This window comes from Adiantum capillus-veneris, chromosome 7 (assembly GCF_014529385.1).
Source record: "Adiantum capillus-veneris isolate H3 chromosome 7, ASM1452938v2, whole genome shotgun sequence".
Lineage (NCBI taxonomy): Eukaryota > Viridiplantae > Streptophyta > Polypodiopsida > Polypodiales > Pteridaceae > Adiantum > Adiantum capillus-veneris.
In genome coordinates this window covers 114,923,623-114,942,384 of record NC_140937.1, presented here as the reverse complement: position 1 = coordinate 114,942,384, position 18,762 = coordinate 114,923,623, and the positions used below count along the sequence as shown (strand labels likewise).

Sequence of the window (18,762 nt, the reverse complement as noted above, 5' to 3'; positions counted from 1 at the left end):
ATCTCTAAGTCTATAACACTACACAATAAAGTCTTGCTCGGCTGCCAAGCCTCTGGAGAAATATCCAACTCCAAACCTTCAGTCATACTTACCTCTTCGTTATGGTCCTCTAGTGAAACTGCCTTGATGCAAGATTCCTTTAGCTTGCTACATTGTCCTGGGTCCATGCTGGTGCACAGGCTTCCGTTTTCAAAGCCCTCCCCTTTGCTTGATATGTTGTCCATCTTCTGCAAAGCCTTGCTAGCAGGCTGGTTTTCCTCTTCTCTTGTATCTTTCATGACCTTTGCATTCCTCTTACTCTGACCAGGCCTAATCAACACTTTACGCCTTCTTATTCTTATTGCCCAATGTTGTCGATTGATCGCTTTGGTGCCTATTTCATCCAAGGTTAAAGATGTACTCACATTTGTAACACAATTTTCTTGACTTACCTCCCCCACCTGGGTAGCATCTTTTGATTCTTTAACCTCTTGTTCCACTACTTCAGTTCTTTGAATAGTCTTCTTACTTAATACTTCTTCTGTTACACTCATCTTGACCTCTTCTGCAAGACCAATGATACTTGGTGTGCGGGTACCAATTGGTGGTGGGCGTAGGATGATTGTAAGTGGTGATTGTGGTGGTGGTTGCATTGGTGACTCGTGTTGAATTGGTGTGGCCAGCTGTGGTTGCACCGCTGGTGGTGTGATTTGAACAGGTGGGATTGGTTGCCTGAGTGGCGGAGGTCTTGCTCTTGGTGGAGAGATCTAGTTCTGTCTCCCCCCTCTATTGAAATTATGCCTCCTCGGGTGTGGGCAGTAGTACATTTCATGGCCATCTTCCCCGTAGTTGTAACAGTGGTACTCTGGGTTCTGCCTTTGTTGTCCTCTTCCTTGTTCTGGGTTCCTGCCAGGTGTATGCCCTTGTTGCACCAGATGCACAGATAGACTCTCTAGTTGGGTGGTGATACGACTCAGCAGTTCTTGCTCTTCTGATGCCTCCTGCGGTTGGACTCTATGATTGGCTGTTGCAGTCACTGGGGTTGGTTTTATCGAGCTTCTTTCCTCTGACTCGTTTACTCTTGCTTGCATGCGTAGCTTCTTGTCTTTAAGGCGGGCTACTTCGACTGCCAACTCATATGTTGCAGGAAACCTTCCCTTCACCTTCTCTCTAAGCGGCGACCATAGACCAGCAATGAAACGGTCCTTCTTTAGGAAATTAGGCGCTCCTTCACCTTCCTCCAGCGAGGCAACCCATCTCTCCCATAAGTCCACAAATTTGGACTCGTAGGTGGCATACTCCAGCAGGCCTCCCTGCTTTAATTCTGTCAGTAACTGCCATAGCCTCTCCGAGGTTGTGCCTCCACCAAACTTCTTTACAAAAGTATCCATTAACACATCCCATGCATTCTTGGTGGCCTAGGGCAATGCATTATACCAGGACTTGGTCTCTACTCTCATCAGTAGAGGAAAAATTCTAAGTCGTGAAGCATCGTCATCTTTGTTGGAGACGATACAAGCAATGTCGAAATCATCCAAAAAGTCGGTGGTGAGATCCTCTCCCTTCTTTCCACTGAACGTGGGGAAAGAAACACTTGCCATGGTAGTGACTCAGGAAATTACAAACCTTTTTTTTTCTTTTTTTCTTTTTTTTTTACATTACATTATCAGTGCGGCTCATAGCAGCTTTTTACAAGGGTGGGTGGATAGGTTAAAACAAGATAAAGATAGAAACATTAAAGGAATGATGGTAATCTAATATGGGGAGAATGATAGGGTTCGGGGAATTGAGGATTTCTCCTAGTACCGCCGCACCGAATAGGTGTACGATCTTCTGTTGGTAGAAGACTTTCCTATCTACATAGATATTCACATGCATATGCTGCAAGAATCTAAACGGGAATGCCGTTGGCCCGTTTTCCATCATGCACAGAGGATGAAATACTTACTTATACTCTTATCATGCCAGTGTTGATGAGTCGGTACATCCACAAGAGGTCGTCGCCTTTCATGGGCTCTACCTTTCCTTCGTTGCTCAGCACGTACGGGGTGATGGCGACGCGTCTGACCACTCCCAGCCTCTTGGCTAACAACAATTGCAGGTAATTTCCGTAGTCGGCGTGCTGCATGAATTCTACTCCATTCAGTTGCAACTCGTCCCCAGCCCATTGGGTTTCTCCCGTGGTAGAGAGCTTCTTCAGGATAAGTTGTACCGGGAGAGGAGGAAGATCCTCCACTCTCTTTCCAAAACAGCGAGAGCAGTAGCCGAACCACTCTTCTCTAGGACATAGGAATCTTCTTACCACTTCTTCTTCCGGATTGTCGAAGTGGATTGGTAGCACTCGCATGCGTCGTGCAAATCGGTAGGCGACCTTTCGCCGCTTAGCTTCGGATGACTTCCTCTTTGGAAAACTGGGTACAACCCGGCTTTCTGAGCTTGAAGCACTTGCTTGGCCAAATGCTTCTCCCTTCGGGGTCATGTGTTTCCAGAATGGCTTATCTTCTCGTTGCCTTTGGCTTGAGCAGCCCCTTTAGGCCACTTTGGAGTTATAACTTTGACTATATTTTCTTTAGGGAAAAGAGGTCTCACCGTTTGCTTCCCTTCCTTGATGTGAATGACTTCTTTGCGATGAATGTCGATGTAGATGACTTCAGCCCTTTCGCTGCCTTCGTTGTTGGCACTCATTGACAGTGTGCCTTGGTTGACAACAGTGATGGCACTTCACCGACCTCCCACCTAATGCTCTCAATTTATAGTTAGAACGAGTGACACGAGATGGAGAATTTACCTCTTGAATGCTGATGACACTGCAGCCTGGCACTAGCACCTCAATGAAGGCGGCTAGTGCCTCCTTCATCTCTTCTTCTTCCGTCCTCCAGTTAAAAAATTCGTTCAGCCATTCGTCCATGATTGATAGTGGGCGTCACTTTCAGCATTGTAAACTGAAGGGTCTTAGAAAGCCCTCCTCAGTGGGGGCACCAAATGACGGGAGCAAAGCGAACCCCGAACCCCGACGGCCTCTAAAACATCGGGGACCGAATGGCGCGCCTCGAGCCTGTCATGGTAAAGCAAACAGGGGGCACCACCAAGCTTCGGCGGCTAGGACGCAAACAACACACCACCATAACAAAGTTTTCATCCAAGAGAGATGGATGCTTGGGAGTAATGATGAAAAGGAAAGGGAATGAGATCAAGTGAGAGAGAGAGAGAGAGTGAGGGAGGGGGTATAGCGGCTTAGTACTTAGGCATCACAAAAGGATGGCGATTCCGTACACCCTTCACACATACACAAGCTCACTCCAAAACACAAGACTAGGTGGCGATTCCGCACACCTCACATGGGCAAAACATTGCAAGAAAACATACTCACAAAACCTCAAGCTTTATTTAGAGAATTAGGCGATGAAATGGGGAGCATAGGGTAGGGGAATGAGAAGGGAGAGAGTGGTAGAGCACATGGCGGATAGGTGGGAGTTGATGGCGAAGACTCGCACGAGGATTATGGCCATCATCCTTCATTTAGTTGCCCTTCATCTTCCATAGCCAAGGGTGTAGAGGTCATGCTCAAGACAAGCATGGTGATTGCGGTGATGGTGATGGTGTGGGTGTGTGTGTGTGCACTAGGCACACACCGTGCATAGTGTGTTCTTTGGTGATGTTGTGTGTGTATTTAGTGTGATGGTGACCCCTCTTTATATAGGGGAGGAGGGGGGAGAAATTCTAGAATTTAGAAATGAAGAAATCATTATCTACATAGGCCATGTGACTGTGGGCCCCACTTGTCTGGCTGTGTGTATATGTGCCAGAACAGCAGTCTCATGAGAGAGAGACTAAGAGAGAGAGAGAGATGGGTGAATGGAAAATGAGAGGTGACATGGAGAATAAAGTAATTACAAGAGGGGAGAGAGGGGAGTGTGTTCAGAGGTGAATTTGTGTGCAGATGTGTGTGAACACAAGAAAAATCAGGTAACCACTGGGTGGGGATGGGTCTGTGGGCACCTTTTTCAGTGAAACTGAGTGTGTGTGAGTGTGGGGGAGGTTTTTTAGCTACAAGACAAGAGACATGGCGCCCTTGAGAGAGAGAGGGGGGTATTTGGGTCATGGGATATGATAGGAGAGAGAAAGGGGGGGTGGGGTATACTATTTTGGAAGATAGCATAAGTTGCATGTGAGTTAGGGTGCATTATTGGTGAGTTAGAATGCATTATTGGTGAGAGGTGGGGTAGCTTGAGGGGAGAGAGAAAGGAGAAAGGACAAGGGGAAGAGAGAGGGGGTTGACCTTTTGAGTGGAGGAGAGGAAAAGGGACACACGGTGGGGCAACAATGAAGAAAAAGGAGGCAAGGTGGGGATGGGCTGCCCCGCAGGCATGAGGTGGCCTATTTTACCTTTCTCATATATTTACATAATCATACTTTATTTTTTTTCTTAGTTTTTCCAATGCCTTTTATCACTCCCTCCCTAAGAGGGGGTTTCATGGGGTGGGGACGAGAGAAGAGGGTTATGGGAGCTTGGCTTGTGAAAAGCCCCCATCACTATATTGTTGCGGTTGTTGCAATAGTTGATAAGATCAGGCAAAGGTTTGGTTACATAACTATGAAGAGGTGATGCAAGCACAAACTCCAGGGTTGGTTTTGGACTACAACCGTGTGAAGCTTGCCTTTCTAGCATAGTACAGGAGCATTGAAGCACCTGGCAATGTTTGGCATGAAATTTTGGGGTACACTCAAAAGGCTAATCAAAGCATGTATGATTTTTTCATGTAGTTTACCTGTTTATGGGATAAATGGGCCCGAGCTTTGGGAAATGAAATTCCGCCGGCAGGTCTGAAGTTTAAAGTTGAGCAGAAAAGGCCCGTTACTTTCAAAGAGGCAGTCGCGATTGCCAGGGAGAAAGAATGGAAGTCTCAAGGACTCAATGAGTACGGCAAGGTGGTTCCTGTGCAAGCTAATGGTGGCCAAGGTGAATAAAATCAGGCAGAGACTAGAGTCCCACCCACTCAAAGGGTTGTAGACCCTGAGCAACTACAATGTAATATGCAAGACATGATGACCATGATGCATGAATTATGACTTAGCGTTCTTGGTGGTGGAGGTGGTCGTGGTCGTGGACGTGGTAGAGAGATGGCTCAGGCATGTGAAGCTCAGCCTAATGCTAACCAGGGTCATGGGCAAGGTGGTTTTGAGCCGGAGAGGAGGTCCATTCCTACTTGTTATAATTGTGGTGAGCTTGGTCACATTAGCACTTATTGTCCAAAGCCAACAAGGATGGGAGGGGATATGTTTCCACTCCCTCAGTAGATTCCTAATAGAGCTAATGATTATGCATTGGATATACGGGTAGATCAAGGTACTGGACATGAAAATCAAGCCTTAACCTCCGGTGGTCATGTGGGTAGAAAAGAAAGACGTAGATTTGTTTGCATTAGGCAAAAGAGAGAGGGAAGGCTATGCAGCACCAGGTCCTAGTCGAAAGAAAGGGAAGGAGAAGGAGGGTGAAGATGCAAAAGTCAAGATAAAGAGAAAGCCTCGTAGACGATTTGAAGTGGCAGATTGGCCTTTGGGAGAAGGCCAAACAGCTTAGAGTTTAAACGAAGACCTGATTGGGAGGAAAGTAGATTGTACTTTTGGACAGTTGATGAATATGGTTCCCAAACTCAAAAGGCAGTGGAAGTCATTAGTGAATCCAGAAAAAGAGCCGAATCATGGACAAGTTAGAGTATTGTCCGTGGGAGAGTTACCCGACATCTGTCCTGTGGTGAATGCTTGGCACAAAGGTGTGGGTATGGGAGAAGCCTACATTGATGGAGGTGCTCAAGTTTGTGTGATCACACGGTCATGTGTCGAGAGAGTGGGTCTCATTACATGCGGAAAATCTGGGTTTTGGATTTGACTAGCAAACCATGCCAAGGTGAAATGTTTGGGGATGATCAAGAATTTGGAAGTTGCAGTCTTTAACGTGAAAGTTATGGTGAACATTCATGTTATGCCAGCTGGTCTAGGAGCCTTTCCTCTCATTTTGGGACGACCTTGGTTGAGAGCTGTTAGTGCCGTGCAAGATTGGGGCAAGGGCACAATTGGTGTGCATGGCAAGAAGGATGAAAAGAGGGTGTTTGATATGACTACCAAAGAACTTATGTCACTTGAACATGTGAGTGAGAATGATGAGTCCAAACACCAAGTGTTGATAGTTCTGAAGACTCAGAAAGTAGCACTACTTCAAGTTCCACTGATGAGGGTGAAGTGTCATTCTTGTTGTTAGACGAGGAACAAAGAGAAGTTAGTGAAGTGCTACAATTATCAGAGAATATAAATGCTTCAATCCGTTTAGAGTAACTTGAAGAGTTGATGCAACCTAAACCGGAACTGCCAGTGAAGAAAGAGTTGATTCAAAGTACGTTGAGTACTAATTTGACACAAGGAGAAAGAAGGGAGTACTTAGCAATGTTGTACAAGTTTCCAAATCTTTTTATTACCTCTTATCACAAAATAAGGGGTTTTGTTTGGGATCCTGTGAAGATCGAGCTACTTGAAGGGGCAAAACCAATCAGATAGAAGTTAAGGAGGATAGGCAAGGAGCAGATGAATTCGTTAAAGGAAGAAGTGGATAAGCTTTTGGATGCAGGGTTCATTGTGCCATTGGATAATGTTGAATGGCTAAGCCCTATAGCGTTGGAGAGTATGTGTTGATTAAATGCGGTGACCAAGAAAGATCCTTACCCTTTTCCTTTTATTAATCAATTGTTAGATACAGTGGTTGGTTTTGAGAGATACAGTGTTTGTGATGGGTATTCAAGATACTTTCAGCTTATCCTTGCTCTTGAAAAAGACTACTTTTATCACGCCATGGGGTTGTTTCTGCTTTGGTTGCCTTCCTTTTGGGTTGACAAATGGGCCAGGAGCCCTTGAAAGAAAAGTAGACTCGGTCCTTGCCCCATTTCTTGGGAAGTTTGTCAAAGGGTTCATAGATGATTTCTGTGTATATAGTTCAATGAAAGAGCATGTTCAGAAGCTTGAAATGATGTTTGGCAAGTATGTTGAATGTGGGAGTCAGTTAAACCCCAAAAAATGTCATTTGGCACAGCCAAGGGTGAAGCTTCTTGGACGTGATTTTTGAAAATGAGATTGAGTCAGATCCAGAGAAAGTGCAAGACTTATTATTGTTGTCATCCCCAAAGGATACAAGACGATTGGCTACTTTCATTCAGAAGGTTAAATATATGTCTTGATTCATACCTTTGGCATCACAGTTACTGTACCCATTGCACCAAGTGGTTAAAAACAATCCATTGGAGTGGACACAAGACTGTGAAGAATTTTGCGATAAGGTCAAAGAAGTTTTGAGCACACTGCCTATTATGCAAGCTCCTAACTGGGAGAAATAATTTTATGTTAACCCGTCAGTTGGAGATGATGCCATTGGGGCTATGATATTGCAAAGAGGGAAGGAGTCCAAGAATATGAATCATGTTTATTATGCTAGCCGGGTTAAAACCCCTCATGAAAGAGAGTACTCAGAGATTGAGTTGGTGATGATCAGTATGGTCTATGCTTGCAGAGGATTCATGCATTACCTATTACAAAAGTCGTTCACTTTTCTCACCAGCTATTTATTGTTGCCTCAATTGTTTAATAACTCAAATATATCAAAGACATGTAGTGATGAAATGGGTTATAGAAGTGCACGAATTTCAGTTCACTTTTTTGGTGGAAGAGAGTACTTGGGCTACCCTGGTAGATTTACTCACTTACAAAGAGACTCCTGTTTTGGTTAAGGAAGAGGTGGTGCAAAGTAAGAAGCTCAAAACTCTTGCTATATCCAATAATTCACTTTTATATTTTGATGGCTCTTATCGAAGAAGTGATGAAGTTTCTTCTAGAGGGATTGTTGTCTATGATGCGCAAGGAAATCTTGTGACAAAACAAGGGTTAAAGCTTGATGCGAAAAGTAATAATGAAGCAGAGTACATGGCCCTTGAGGGAAGTCTACACATTTGCTTACACCTGGGAATTAAACGCCTGCAAGTCAAAGGAGATGCCTTGTTGGTTGTGAAGCAAGAGTTGGGGGTGTGGAAGAATAAGAACCCTAAGTTGAAAAATTTTGTTTCAAAGTGAAATCTTTGCTTAAAAAGTTTGATTCATGGAGTTTACAGCATATTGAGAGGTCTCAGAATAAAGAAGCTCATGATGCTGCCCAATAAATGATCACTTGTGTGTTTGTGTTGAAGGCTGATGCCCCTCTGTATCATGGAAGACAAGTGCGATCAAATGAAGCAGATTTTTTTCTTACATGTGTTTTACCTGAATATTTGCCATCATCCAAAAAGTATGCTTTTATGATATTGCGACGTGTGCCCTTGAAAGAAGAAATCTATAAGATTTTGGAAGAGAACCATGAAGGATCTTGTGGAGGACATTTTGCCATGAAAATTATGCTACATAAGATTTTACAAGAAGGCTATGTGTGGCCGAGTGTCCAACAGGATGTGAACCATTGGTGCATGTCCTGTTTGTCTTGCCAAAAGATGGGGAATAGAATTTTGAAGCATGAATTGCGAAAGACGGTTTTAGCTTTTCATATATTTGAAAAATGGGGTCTTGATGCTATTGGACCCTTAAGTACCCATGACTGGTAAAAGAAATGTTTACATTCTGACAGCAGTGGATTATTTGTCATGTTGGGCAGAAGCTAAGGCTGTCAAACAGATTACCAGTAAAGAAATGGGGAAATTTCTGTACAAAGATATATGTTGCAAGTTTGTTGTGCCGTTGGAACTACTTTCTGATCGGGGACCAGGATTTAGAGGAGAGTTGTTTGATTTCCTTTGTGTAAAGCTTAATCTACAACATAAGTATAGTTCTCCTTATTATCCACAATGCAATGGTCTTAATGAGAGATTCAATGGAGAGCTAGTGAATAATTTGAGAAAAATGACTCAGACACATGGGAAGACTTGGGATTCAGAGTTGCCTTGTGCACTATGGGCTTATAGAACCGCTATCAAAACAAGCACAGGGTTTTCTCCTTATCACTTGATTTATGGCAAGAAAGCTTCATTGCCTATTGAAGTGGAAATCCCTGGTTGTCATTGGAAGGTGAAGAGCAGCGAGATTCTTGGAGGACAAGATTGTTGGATTTGCAATGCTTGCAGTTAGACAGAATTTTGGCCTTGAGTCATTATGAAGAAGTGTCAAAGAAGGCTCAGATGAAGGCTAATGAGTGCGTCAAGGATAAAGGAATTGAAAAGGGTGATCTTGTGTTGTGGTACAATAGTAGACTCGACAATACTTTCGGGAAAAGGTTTCAGATTAAGTGGGAAGGTCCTTTTACTGTCGTAAACAAATTTGAAAATGGGACATATCAATTGGAAAACTTAAATAGTGCAGAGCATAAATACCGTGTTAATGGTTATATATTGAAGAAATATCTGGCACGTTTGATGACAATTGTGACTGATGAAATGCTATCAATAGAAGGAGACAATGCGGAGACATCTGAAAATGTGGAGAGGTTTTTGGGGATGAAATGGAGCAGTTATTCATCATAGGGACCTTTGCTTGTCATCAATGACTAATCAGGCAAGGGGGGGTTGGCAAGCTATGTCAGGCATTTTTTTGGGTGGAAATGAAGTTGCTAATCCATGCTAAAAAGCTTGCTCACTATCCCCGAGTAAATAGATGTACTCAAGGCTTTGAGTTTTTGGAGTGCTCTTGTAGAATTTATGTATAAAGGCTTGGTTATGCTTAGTCATTTTCAAGAGTTTTGGGTTGGTCAAAGTTCTGAAACGTGGTTTTTAATAAGTGCTTTCAATCGTGCTTGATAGCTGGTGAATTGGACTCATACATCATGAGTTACATGCATTGGAGGTGGGTGGTACCCTACTTAGAAAGTGAATGCGGATGCATGCGAGGAAAGGCAAGTGTTCTAATTTGATGGATTTAATTAGAAAAAGTGTGGCCAAGAATTTTTGGAACTAGACAAAGTGATAAGCTCCAAGCCGGGCTTTATAGCGTTGCATTCGGTTCTCAGAGTTACCCGCCATGCCTCCGCCAAGATTGCTTGGTGTGGGGAGCAAAACAGGAAATTTACTTGCTCAATTGGGGAGGTGGCAGGATGGTTCCAAGTGGCAATGGAATAACCCCACATGGGGGGGAGCAAGTGAAAATAGGGGTATAAGGGGGGGAGTGGATACCCCCTAAGGGTGTATCAAAGGAGTTAATAGAGCTTCTTGGCCTTGCTTAAGAGGACTCGTGAACTGTGGGGAGAGTAGGAGGCACCCAATTTGTGTTCCCACTACCTGGGCAGGCACCGTGCCTATTTTATGGTCCCCGTACACTGGCCCCAACCACTAGCCTTGGTCAAAAAGTGGCCGACAAGCCATTTTTCACCCAAAAAAGGCTGAAAATGGACCAATAAAAAGGTTCCTTAAGGGGGAAATGAAGTCTTCTAAGAGGGGAGAGAAAATACCTTGGGGTAACAGCCAAAAAAATCCCCCTTTAATAGCTGCATTTCTCTGCACACCTATAGAGACTTTCCAGAGACCTGTTTTTTGGAGTTTTTTGAAAACCCTCGAACTTCATATGCCTTTAATTTTCTCATTCCTTATCAGAATCAAGCATATGGATTCTCTACGGACATCACTCAAGTCAATCTACACACTCATGTTCTCTAATTCTTCTAATTCCAAGTGTGGTTTCTCCTAGAGTTGTTCTTCTCCAAGCTTTACAGGTGTTTAACACAAGTGAATTTGATGATGCAAGGGTTGTTCTTTCCCATGGTGTGATCGGTGCAAGGCTATAGGGGCATTCATTTTCATTGTCATTTGCACTCCACATTGTTTTGGTGCCCCCACTGAGGAGAAATCCTCATGTGCTCCAATTTTTGCAAAATTTGTCCACTATGCAGGCAAAGAATGTAAAGGGGATGTGGGTCCTTCTGGACAACTGCCTATGTATGTGCTATTTGTGGACAGTATTTGAGGAGATCATTGAATTTGGATTGCAGCCTTTGTGAGGGTCGTGAGGTTTTGTGAAGCCAAGCACTGGGGGCCGGGTTACCCAGTGTGAGGTGGATTAAGCACTGGAGCGATCCATCGACATCCCTTGAGCTTACAATGCCACATGTAGGTTTTTTAGTGGCAATCAAACATGGCAGACGAGTTTCCACAGTTTCATGGATTGCCTAATGAGAATGCACAGACTTTCATTGAGAAATTGGAAGTTAATTGCTTACTGTGGAATATAGTAGACCAAGCCATATTGTTGCGGTTGCTGCAATATAGTTTAGAGGATGAGGCAAAGGTTTGGTTACATAACTATGAAGAGGTGATGCAAGCACAAACTCCACGGTTGGTTTTGGAATCAACCGTGTGAAAAAGGCCTTTCTGGCACAGTACATGAGCATTGAAGTACCTGTCGATGTTTGGCATGAAATTTAGGGGTACACTCAAAAGGCTAATCAAAGCGTGGATGATTTTGTCATGTTACCCGTTTATGGGATAAATGGGCCCGAGCTTTGGGAACTGAAATTCCGTCGGCCATGTTAAAGAAGGAGCCTTTTGTAGACAATCTCAAGGAAGGTCTGAAGTTCAAAGTTGAGCTGAAGGGCCCGTTACTTTTGAAGAGGCAGTCGTGATTGCCAGGCAAAAATAATGCAAGGCGCAACGACTCGATGAGTATGGCAAGGTGGTTTCTATGCAAGCTAATGGTGGCCAAGGTAAAGGAAATCATGCAGAGACTGGAGTCCCACCCACTCAAGGGGCTGTAGACCTGATCAATTACAACGTAATATGCAAGACATGATGACCATGATGCAGGAATTATGACAGCCTTCTTGCTGGTGGAGGTGGTCATGGTCATGGACGTGGTAGAGGGATGTCTCAGGCATGTGAAGCTCATCATAATTCTAACCAGGGTTGTGGGCAAGGTGGTTTTGAGCCGCAGAGGAGGTTCATTCCTACTTGTTATAATTGTGGTGAGCTTGGTCACATTAGCACTTATTGTCCAAAGCCAACAAGGATGGGAGGGGATATGTTTCCACTTCCTCAGCAGATTTCTAACAGAGCTAATGATTATGCATTGGATATACGGGATATCAAGGTACTGGACATGAAAATCAAGCCTCAACCTTTGGTGGTCATGTGGTTATTGTGTGGGTAGAAAAGAAAGACGAAGATGTGCTTCCAGCAGGCAAAAGAGAGAGGGAAGGCTATGCAGCACCAAGGCCTAGTCGAAAGAAAGGGAAGGAGAAGGAGGGTGAAGATGCAAAATTCAAAGAGAAATAGAAAGCCTTGTAGAAAATTTGAAGTGGCAGATTTGCCTTTGGAAGAAGGCCAAACAGCTTACAGTCTAAAGAAAGACCTCATTGGGAGGAAAGTAGATTGTACTTTTGGACAATTGATGAATATGGTTCCCAAACTCAAAAGGTAGTGGAATTCATTAGTGAATCCGGAAAAAGAGCCGAATCATGGACAAGTTAGAGTATTGTCTGTGGGAGAGTTACCCAACATCTGTCCTGTGGTGAATGCTTGGCACAAAGGTGAGGGCATGGGAGAAGCCTACATTGATGGAGGTGCTCAAGTTTGTGTGATCACATAGTCATGTGTCAAGAGACTGGGTCTCATTACATGCGGAAGCTCTAGGTTTCCGATTCGACTAGCAAACCATGCCAAGGTGAAATTTTTGGGGATGATCAAGAATTTGGAAGTTTAAGTCTTTAACGTGAAAGTTATGGTGAAATTTCATGTGATGCCAGCTAGTCGAGGAGCCTTTCCTCTCATTTTGGGACCACCTTGGTTGAGAGTTGTTGGTGCCGTGCAAGATTGGGGAAAGGGAACAATTGGTGTGCATGGCAAGAAGGGTCAAAAGAGGGTGTTTGATATGACTACCAAACAACCTATGTCACTTGAAGATGTGAGTGATAATGATGAGTCCAAGACTCCCAGTGGTGATAGTTCTGAAGAGAAAGTAGCACTACTTCAAGTTCTAGTGATGAGGGTGAAGTATCATTCTTGTTGTGTTAGACGAGGAACAAAGACAAGTTAGTGAAGTGCTATAATTATCAAGGAATATCAATGCTTCAAGCCGTTTAGAGTAACTTGAAGAGTTGATGCAACCTAAATAGGAACTGCCAGTGAAGAAAGAGTTGATTGAAAGTATGTTGAGCACTGATTTGACGCAATGAAAAAAAAGGGAGTACTTAGAAATGGTGGACAAGTTTCCAAATATTTTTATAACCTCATATCATGAAATAAGGGGTTTTGTTGGGGATCCTGTAAAGATCGAACTAGTTGAAGGGGCAAAACCAATTAGACATAAGTTAACGAGGATGGGCAAGGAGCAAATGAATGCCTTAAAGGAAGAAGTCGATAAGCTTTTGGATGTAGGATTCATTGTGCTAGTGGATAATGTTAAATGGCTAAGCCTTGTAGTAGCCACCCCAAAGAAAGATGGTGTTGGAGAGTATGTGTTGATGACAAGCCACTAAATGCGGTGACCAAGAAAGATCCTTACCCGTTGCCTTTCATTGATCAATTGTTAGATGCAGTGGCTGATTTTGAGAGATACAGTGTCTGTGATGGGTATTCAGGATACTTTCAACTTGAGAAATAGACTACTTTTATCATGCCATGGGGTTGTTTCTGCTTTTGTTGCCTTCCTTTTGGGTTGACAAATGGGCCAGGAGCCTTTAAAAGAAAAGTACACTCGGTCCTTGCCCCATTTCTTGGGAAGTTTGTCAAAGGGTTCATTGATGATTTTTGTGTATACAGTTCAAGGAAAGAGCATGTTCAGAAGCTTGAAGTGACGTTTGAACGTATGATGTATGCGGGGGTCAGTTAAAACCCAAAAAATGTCATTTGGCGCAGCCAAGGGTGAAGCTTATTGGACATGTGATTTTAGAAAATGAGATTGAGAAAGATCCACAGAAAGTGGAAGCCTTATTATTGTTGTCATCCCTAAAGGATACAAGAAAATTGGCTACTTTCATTCAGAAGATTAAATATATGTCTCGATTGATACCTTTGGCATCACAGTTACTGTACCCATTGCAGCAAGTGGTTAAAAATGATCCATTGGAGTGGACACAAGACTGTGAAGAAGTTTTCGATAAAGTCAAAGAAGTTTTGAGCACACTGCCTATTCTGCAAGCTCCTGACTGGGAGAAAGAATTTTATGCTAGCCCGTGAGTTGGAGATGATGCCATTGGGGCTATGCTATTGCAAAGAGGGAAAGAGTCCAAGTATATGAAGGTTGTTTATTATGCTAGCCAGGTTAAAACCCCTCATGAAAGAGAGTAATCAAAGATTGAGTTGGTGATGATCAGTATGGTCTATGCTTGCAGACCATTCAGGCATTACCTATTGCAAAACACGTTCGCTTTTCTCACTAGCTATTCATTGCTGCCTTAGTTGTTTAATAACTCAAATATAGACAGTGATGAAATGGGTTATAGAACTGCACAAATTTCAATTCCCTTTTTTGGTGGAAGAGAGTACTCAGGCTAGCTTGGCAGATTTACTCACTTACAAAGAGACTCTTGTTTTGGTTAAGGAAGAGGTGGTGCAAAGAAAGAAGGTCGAAACTCTTGCTATATCCAATGATTCACTGTTATATTTTGATGGCTCTTATTGAAGAAGTCATGAGGCTGCTTCTAGAGGGATTTTTGTCTATGATGCGCAAGGAAATCTTGTGAGGAAACAAGCCGGGTTAAAGCTTGATGCGAAAAGTTATAATGAAGCACAGTACATGTCCCTTGAGGGCGGTCTGTACATTTGCTTACAGTTGGGAATTAAACGCATGCAAGTCAAAGGAGATGCCTTGTTGGTTGTGAAGCATGTATTGGGGGTGTGGAAGAATAAGAACCCTACGTTGAAAAATTTGTGTTTCAAAGTGAAATCTTTGCTTAAAAAGTTTTAGGCGTGGAGTTTACAACATATTGAGAGGTCTCAGAATTAAGAAGCTCATGATTGTGCCCAAGAAATGATCACTTGTGTGTTTGTGTTGAAGGCTGATGCCCCTCTGTATCATGGAAGAGAAGTGCGATCAAATGAAGCGGATTTTTTTCTTACATGTGTTTTACCTGAATATTTGCCATCATCCAAAAAGTATGCTTTTATGAGAAGAGTCAAAAAGTACAAAATGCTTGATGATGTGCTTTACATGAAAGGAAGTGATTTGATATTGCGACGTGTGCCCTTGAAAGAAGAAATCTATAAGATTTTGGAAGAGAACCATGAAGGATCTTGTGGAGGACATTTTGCCATGAAAATTATGCTACATAAGATTTTACAAGAAGGCTATGTGTGGCCGAGTGTCCAACAGGATGTGAACCATTGGTGCATGTCCTGTTTGTCCTGTTTTGCAATTCACGCTTCTAGAGGGAAGAGAATTTTGAAGCCTGAATTGCGAAAGACGGTTTTAGCTTTTGATGTATTTGAAAAATGGGGTTCTGATGCTATTGACCCTTAAGGACCCATGACTGGTAAACGAAATGTTTACATTTAGCAGTGGATTATTTGTCATGTTGGGCAGAAGCTAAGGCTGTCAAACAGATTACCAGTAAACAAATGGGGAAATTTGTGTACGAAGATATATGCTGCAAGTTTGTTGTGCCTTTGGAACTACTTTTTGATTGGGGACCAGGATTTAGAGGAGAATTGTTTGATTTCCTTTGTGTAAAGCTTAATCTACAACATAGGTACAGTTATCCTTATTATCCACAATGCAATGGTCTTAATGAGAGATTCAATGGAGAGCTAGTGAATATTGTGACAAAAATGGCTCAGACACATGGGAAGACTTGTGATTCAGAGTTGCCTTGTGCACTATGGGCTTATAGAACCGCTATCAAAACAAGCACAGGGTTTTCTCCTTATCACTTGATTTATGGCAAGGAAGCTTTATTGCCTATTGAAGTGGAAATTCCTGCACTTAATTGGTTGTCATTGGAAGGTGAAGAGCAGCGAGATGCTTGGCGGAAAAGGTTGTTGGATTTACAATACTTGCAGCAGCTAGACAGAATTTTCGTCTTGAGTCATTATGAAGAAGTGTCAAAGAAGGCTCAGATGAAGGCTAATGAGTGCGTCAAGGATAAAGGAATTGAAAAGGGTGATCTTGTGTTGTGGTACAATAGTAGACTGGACAATACTTTCAGGAAAAGGTTTCAGATTAAGTGGGAAGGTCCTTTTACTGTCGTAAACAAATTTGAAAATGGGACAGATCAGTTGGCAAACTTAAATGGTGCAGAGCATATATACCGTGTTAATGGTTATGGATTGAAGAAATATCTCGCATGTTTGATGACAATTGTGACTGATGAAATGCGATCAATAGAAGGGGACAATGTGGAGACATCTAAAAATGTGGATGAGGTTTCTGGGGATGAATGCAGCAGTTATTCATTGTTGGACAAGCCACTCACACACCCATGAAGTGCATGCAAACACTACCTAGATCAACATAATGTCAATCGAGGACATAGATGACACGATAGGCACACGGAGGAAATCTCTTTAGCTTGTCAGGATGAGACCATCCTACACATACAACACTCTGGAAGGCCAACTAAACCACAATCAAGAACCTCACTGCTCTCAACTACACCACCTAGCCACATACACACGTATTGAAGGTAACTCACCTAGTCATGCCAGATTCGTACGAAACTTAAGAAACACCATCCCCTCACTAGGATACACCTGTCCCTAAGCTTCTACACTCAAAACCCTCACTCTAAACCCATCCGCAGAAAACGCTTAGGATGACAGAGCAGAATTTTGAAAGTGCCCGAAACTGAAATTTATGAGTACCTATGCGTAGCTTATGTCGCCATGATTCTATAGAATACTAGCACGTAGAAAACAGACATCGTTTGATATACTTACGGCCACAAATAGCTCGTAGATGCGTCGACGTGTGCGCTTCGTCTCACGCGGAATGCTTGGTGTTGTTCCGTAGCTCTCCTCGAGCCTACAGCAATGGTGCAGTCGGATCTCCAATGTGTGGAGCGAGCCGGGCGTAGCAAGAGGATAAAGCTCACACTCACTCTCTTCTCTCTCACACACAGTAGACGGCAGCGCTACGTTTTGATTATGATTAAAGTCTCCCTTTTACAAAATGACCTAGGTACCTTATATACTAAGGCTACCTTAGGTTTAACCAAAAATGGGTTTGAAAGGGTCAAATGGCTTTGTATTTACAATCTGGAAGTGCCATTGCACCCCGGCTTCTGAAACTAGAATAACTACTCATTACAAATGACGTTTATAGCCATAATCCGCAGCATTTCATAACTCCCAAAAGATAATACTTTGGTACGAAACTTGAGTTATGTTGTGTTGTTGACCCAGCGGTCAACACTCCCCCCTTCCGCGTTCATGTCGTCCCTGACATGACCTGATTGTCGATGGCGATGTGGTCTTTGCTGTCGTTTTGGCTTCATCTGTTGCACTGCTTGTAACTTTGTCGAACCACAACAAGAACTATGATCCATTAGAGCGGACATCTATCATCATAACCATTCATCTTTTGAGATCCTCTGATTACTTTTATGTTTGCTCTTCTTCATTGGGGACTTCTTAGTTCCTTTGCAATCATGTCGTTAGTGTTGTCTACAGCTTTGTCATTGTATGCCATTCTTCGACTCGCCATTGAGGAGAAGTATGTTATGATCTGAAATTGGTGCTCCAATTCATTTGTCAATTGATTTGAGTAGCATTTCCTTATTGTTGATGTAGAAGGAATATGTACAAGAGGATGGTGATAGGTGTCTTTAGATTAGGGTCTAGTAAAACCTGGATGACCAAAGGGAAAAAAACCCGGTGAAAAAAAAATGCCTTTGGTATATGCTCTTATTGGAGTTGAGAAGTTGAACGTGAAGTACATGTTCATGAAAGGTGAGTGCTTGGGTGAAACACGGAAAGAGTGCCTCATGCAAGTGCCAATTATGGGACACTCTATATGCATACGAGAAATTTGTCCACAAAAGCATGCAATGTGAAAGAAGGAGATGATGGGTGTTTCGAGGAATAAATGTAGCACATGTGACATCAAAAGATGTCTCAATAGCTTCCACCTTTCCAAGAAGGGTTGTCGATGTAGAAGTTTCTCCACTCATATCTCACTGTGCTCAGTACGTGAGTGTCTTTTGGACCTTCTCCTTCACTTCACCAGACTTAAGTACTTAGACTTCGACTCTTTTGCTCACCTATACCAGCATGAGCGACACAACATAAATATGCTCAACTCTTCCAGATTGAGCAGTACCTAGAATAGCTAAGACGCTTAGACCACAGAGAATATTACTTGAAGCTTTGGGACTAACACCTCACTCATTTTGTGGCTTAGCTACTCGACTCTAACTTTTATGACTTGTCAGTTGCATGTTGACACTGCTTTGTGACAAGTTCTTTGGTTGCTGTAGTGGCTACTGAGACATACTTCGTGGAGTTTCATCGTTTTCCTGTACCTTCTTCTCTTTGTAGTGCTCATGCCTCTCGTCGGTCTTTTCTTCATGTGGATTATGGATTTTTTTATTTTTTCTTAATAATAAACAAAGAAAATCTTAAAACAACTCAACAAAAGAAAAATCATTCAAGCTATGTACACTATACACATGTCCCTAGGGGCTCATATATGGATTTTGTCTCCATACTCCTCTGTAACACTACTATGAGGGCATATACTCTAAATTTCGTCAAAAAATTATCAAAATAAAATGCAAAAATTCAATGCATCTCACAAAACATGGCCCTTCAATAGTCATAATATTAGGTCCGCATCCAGAAT

General features: G+C 42.8%; 1 protein-coding gene across 1 annotated transcript; it reads left to right on the top strand.

The window, feature by feature from the left end:
- The first annotated feature begins 15,542 nt into the window (after window positions 1–15,542).
- Window positions 15,543–16,406, top strand: LOC147454470 (uncharacterized). The gene is made up of 2 exons (XM_086517048.1): window positions 15,543–15,777; window positions 15,892–16,406. Exons 1-2 carry the CDS (start codon window positions 15,543–15,545, stop codon window positions 16,404–16,406), a joined length of 750 nt encoding a protein of 249 aa, XP_086373174.1.
- The last annotated feature ends 2,356 nt before the right edge of the window (window positions 16,407–18,762 follow it).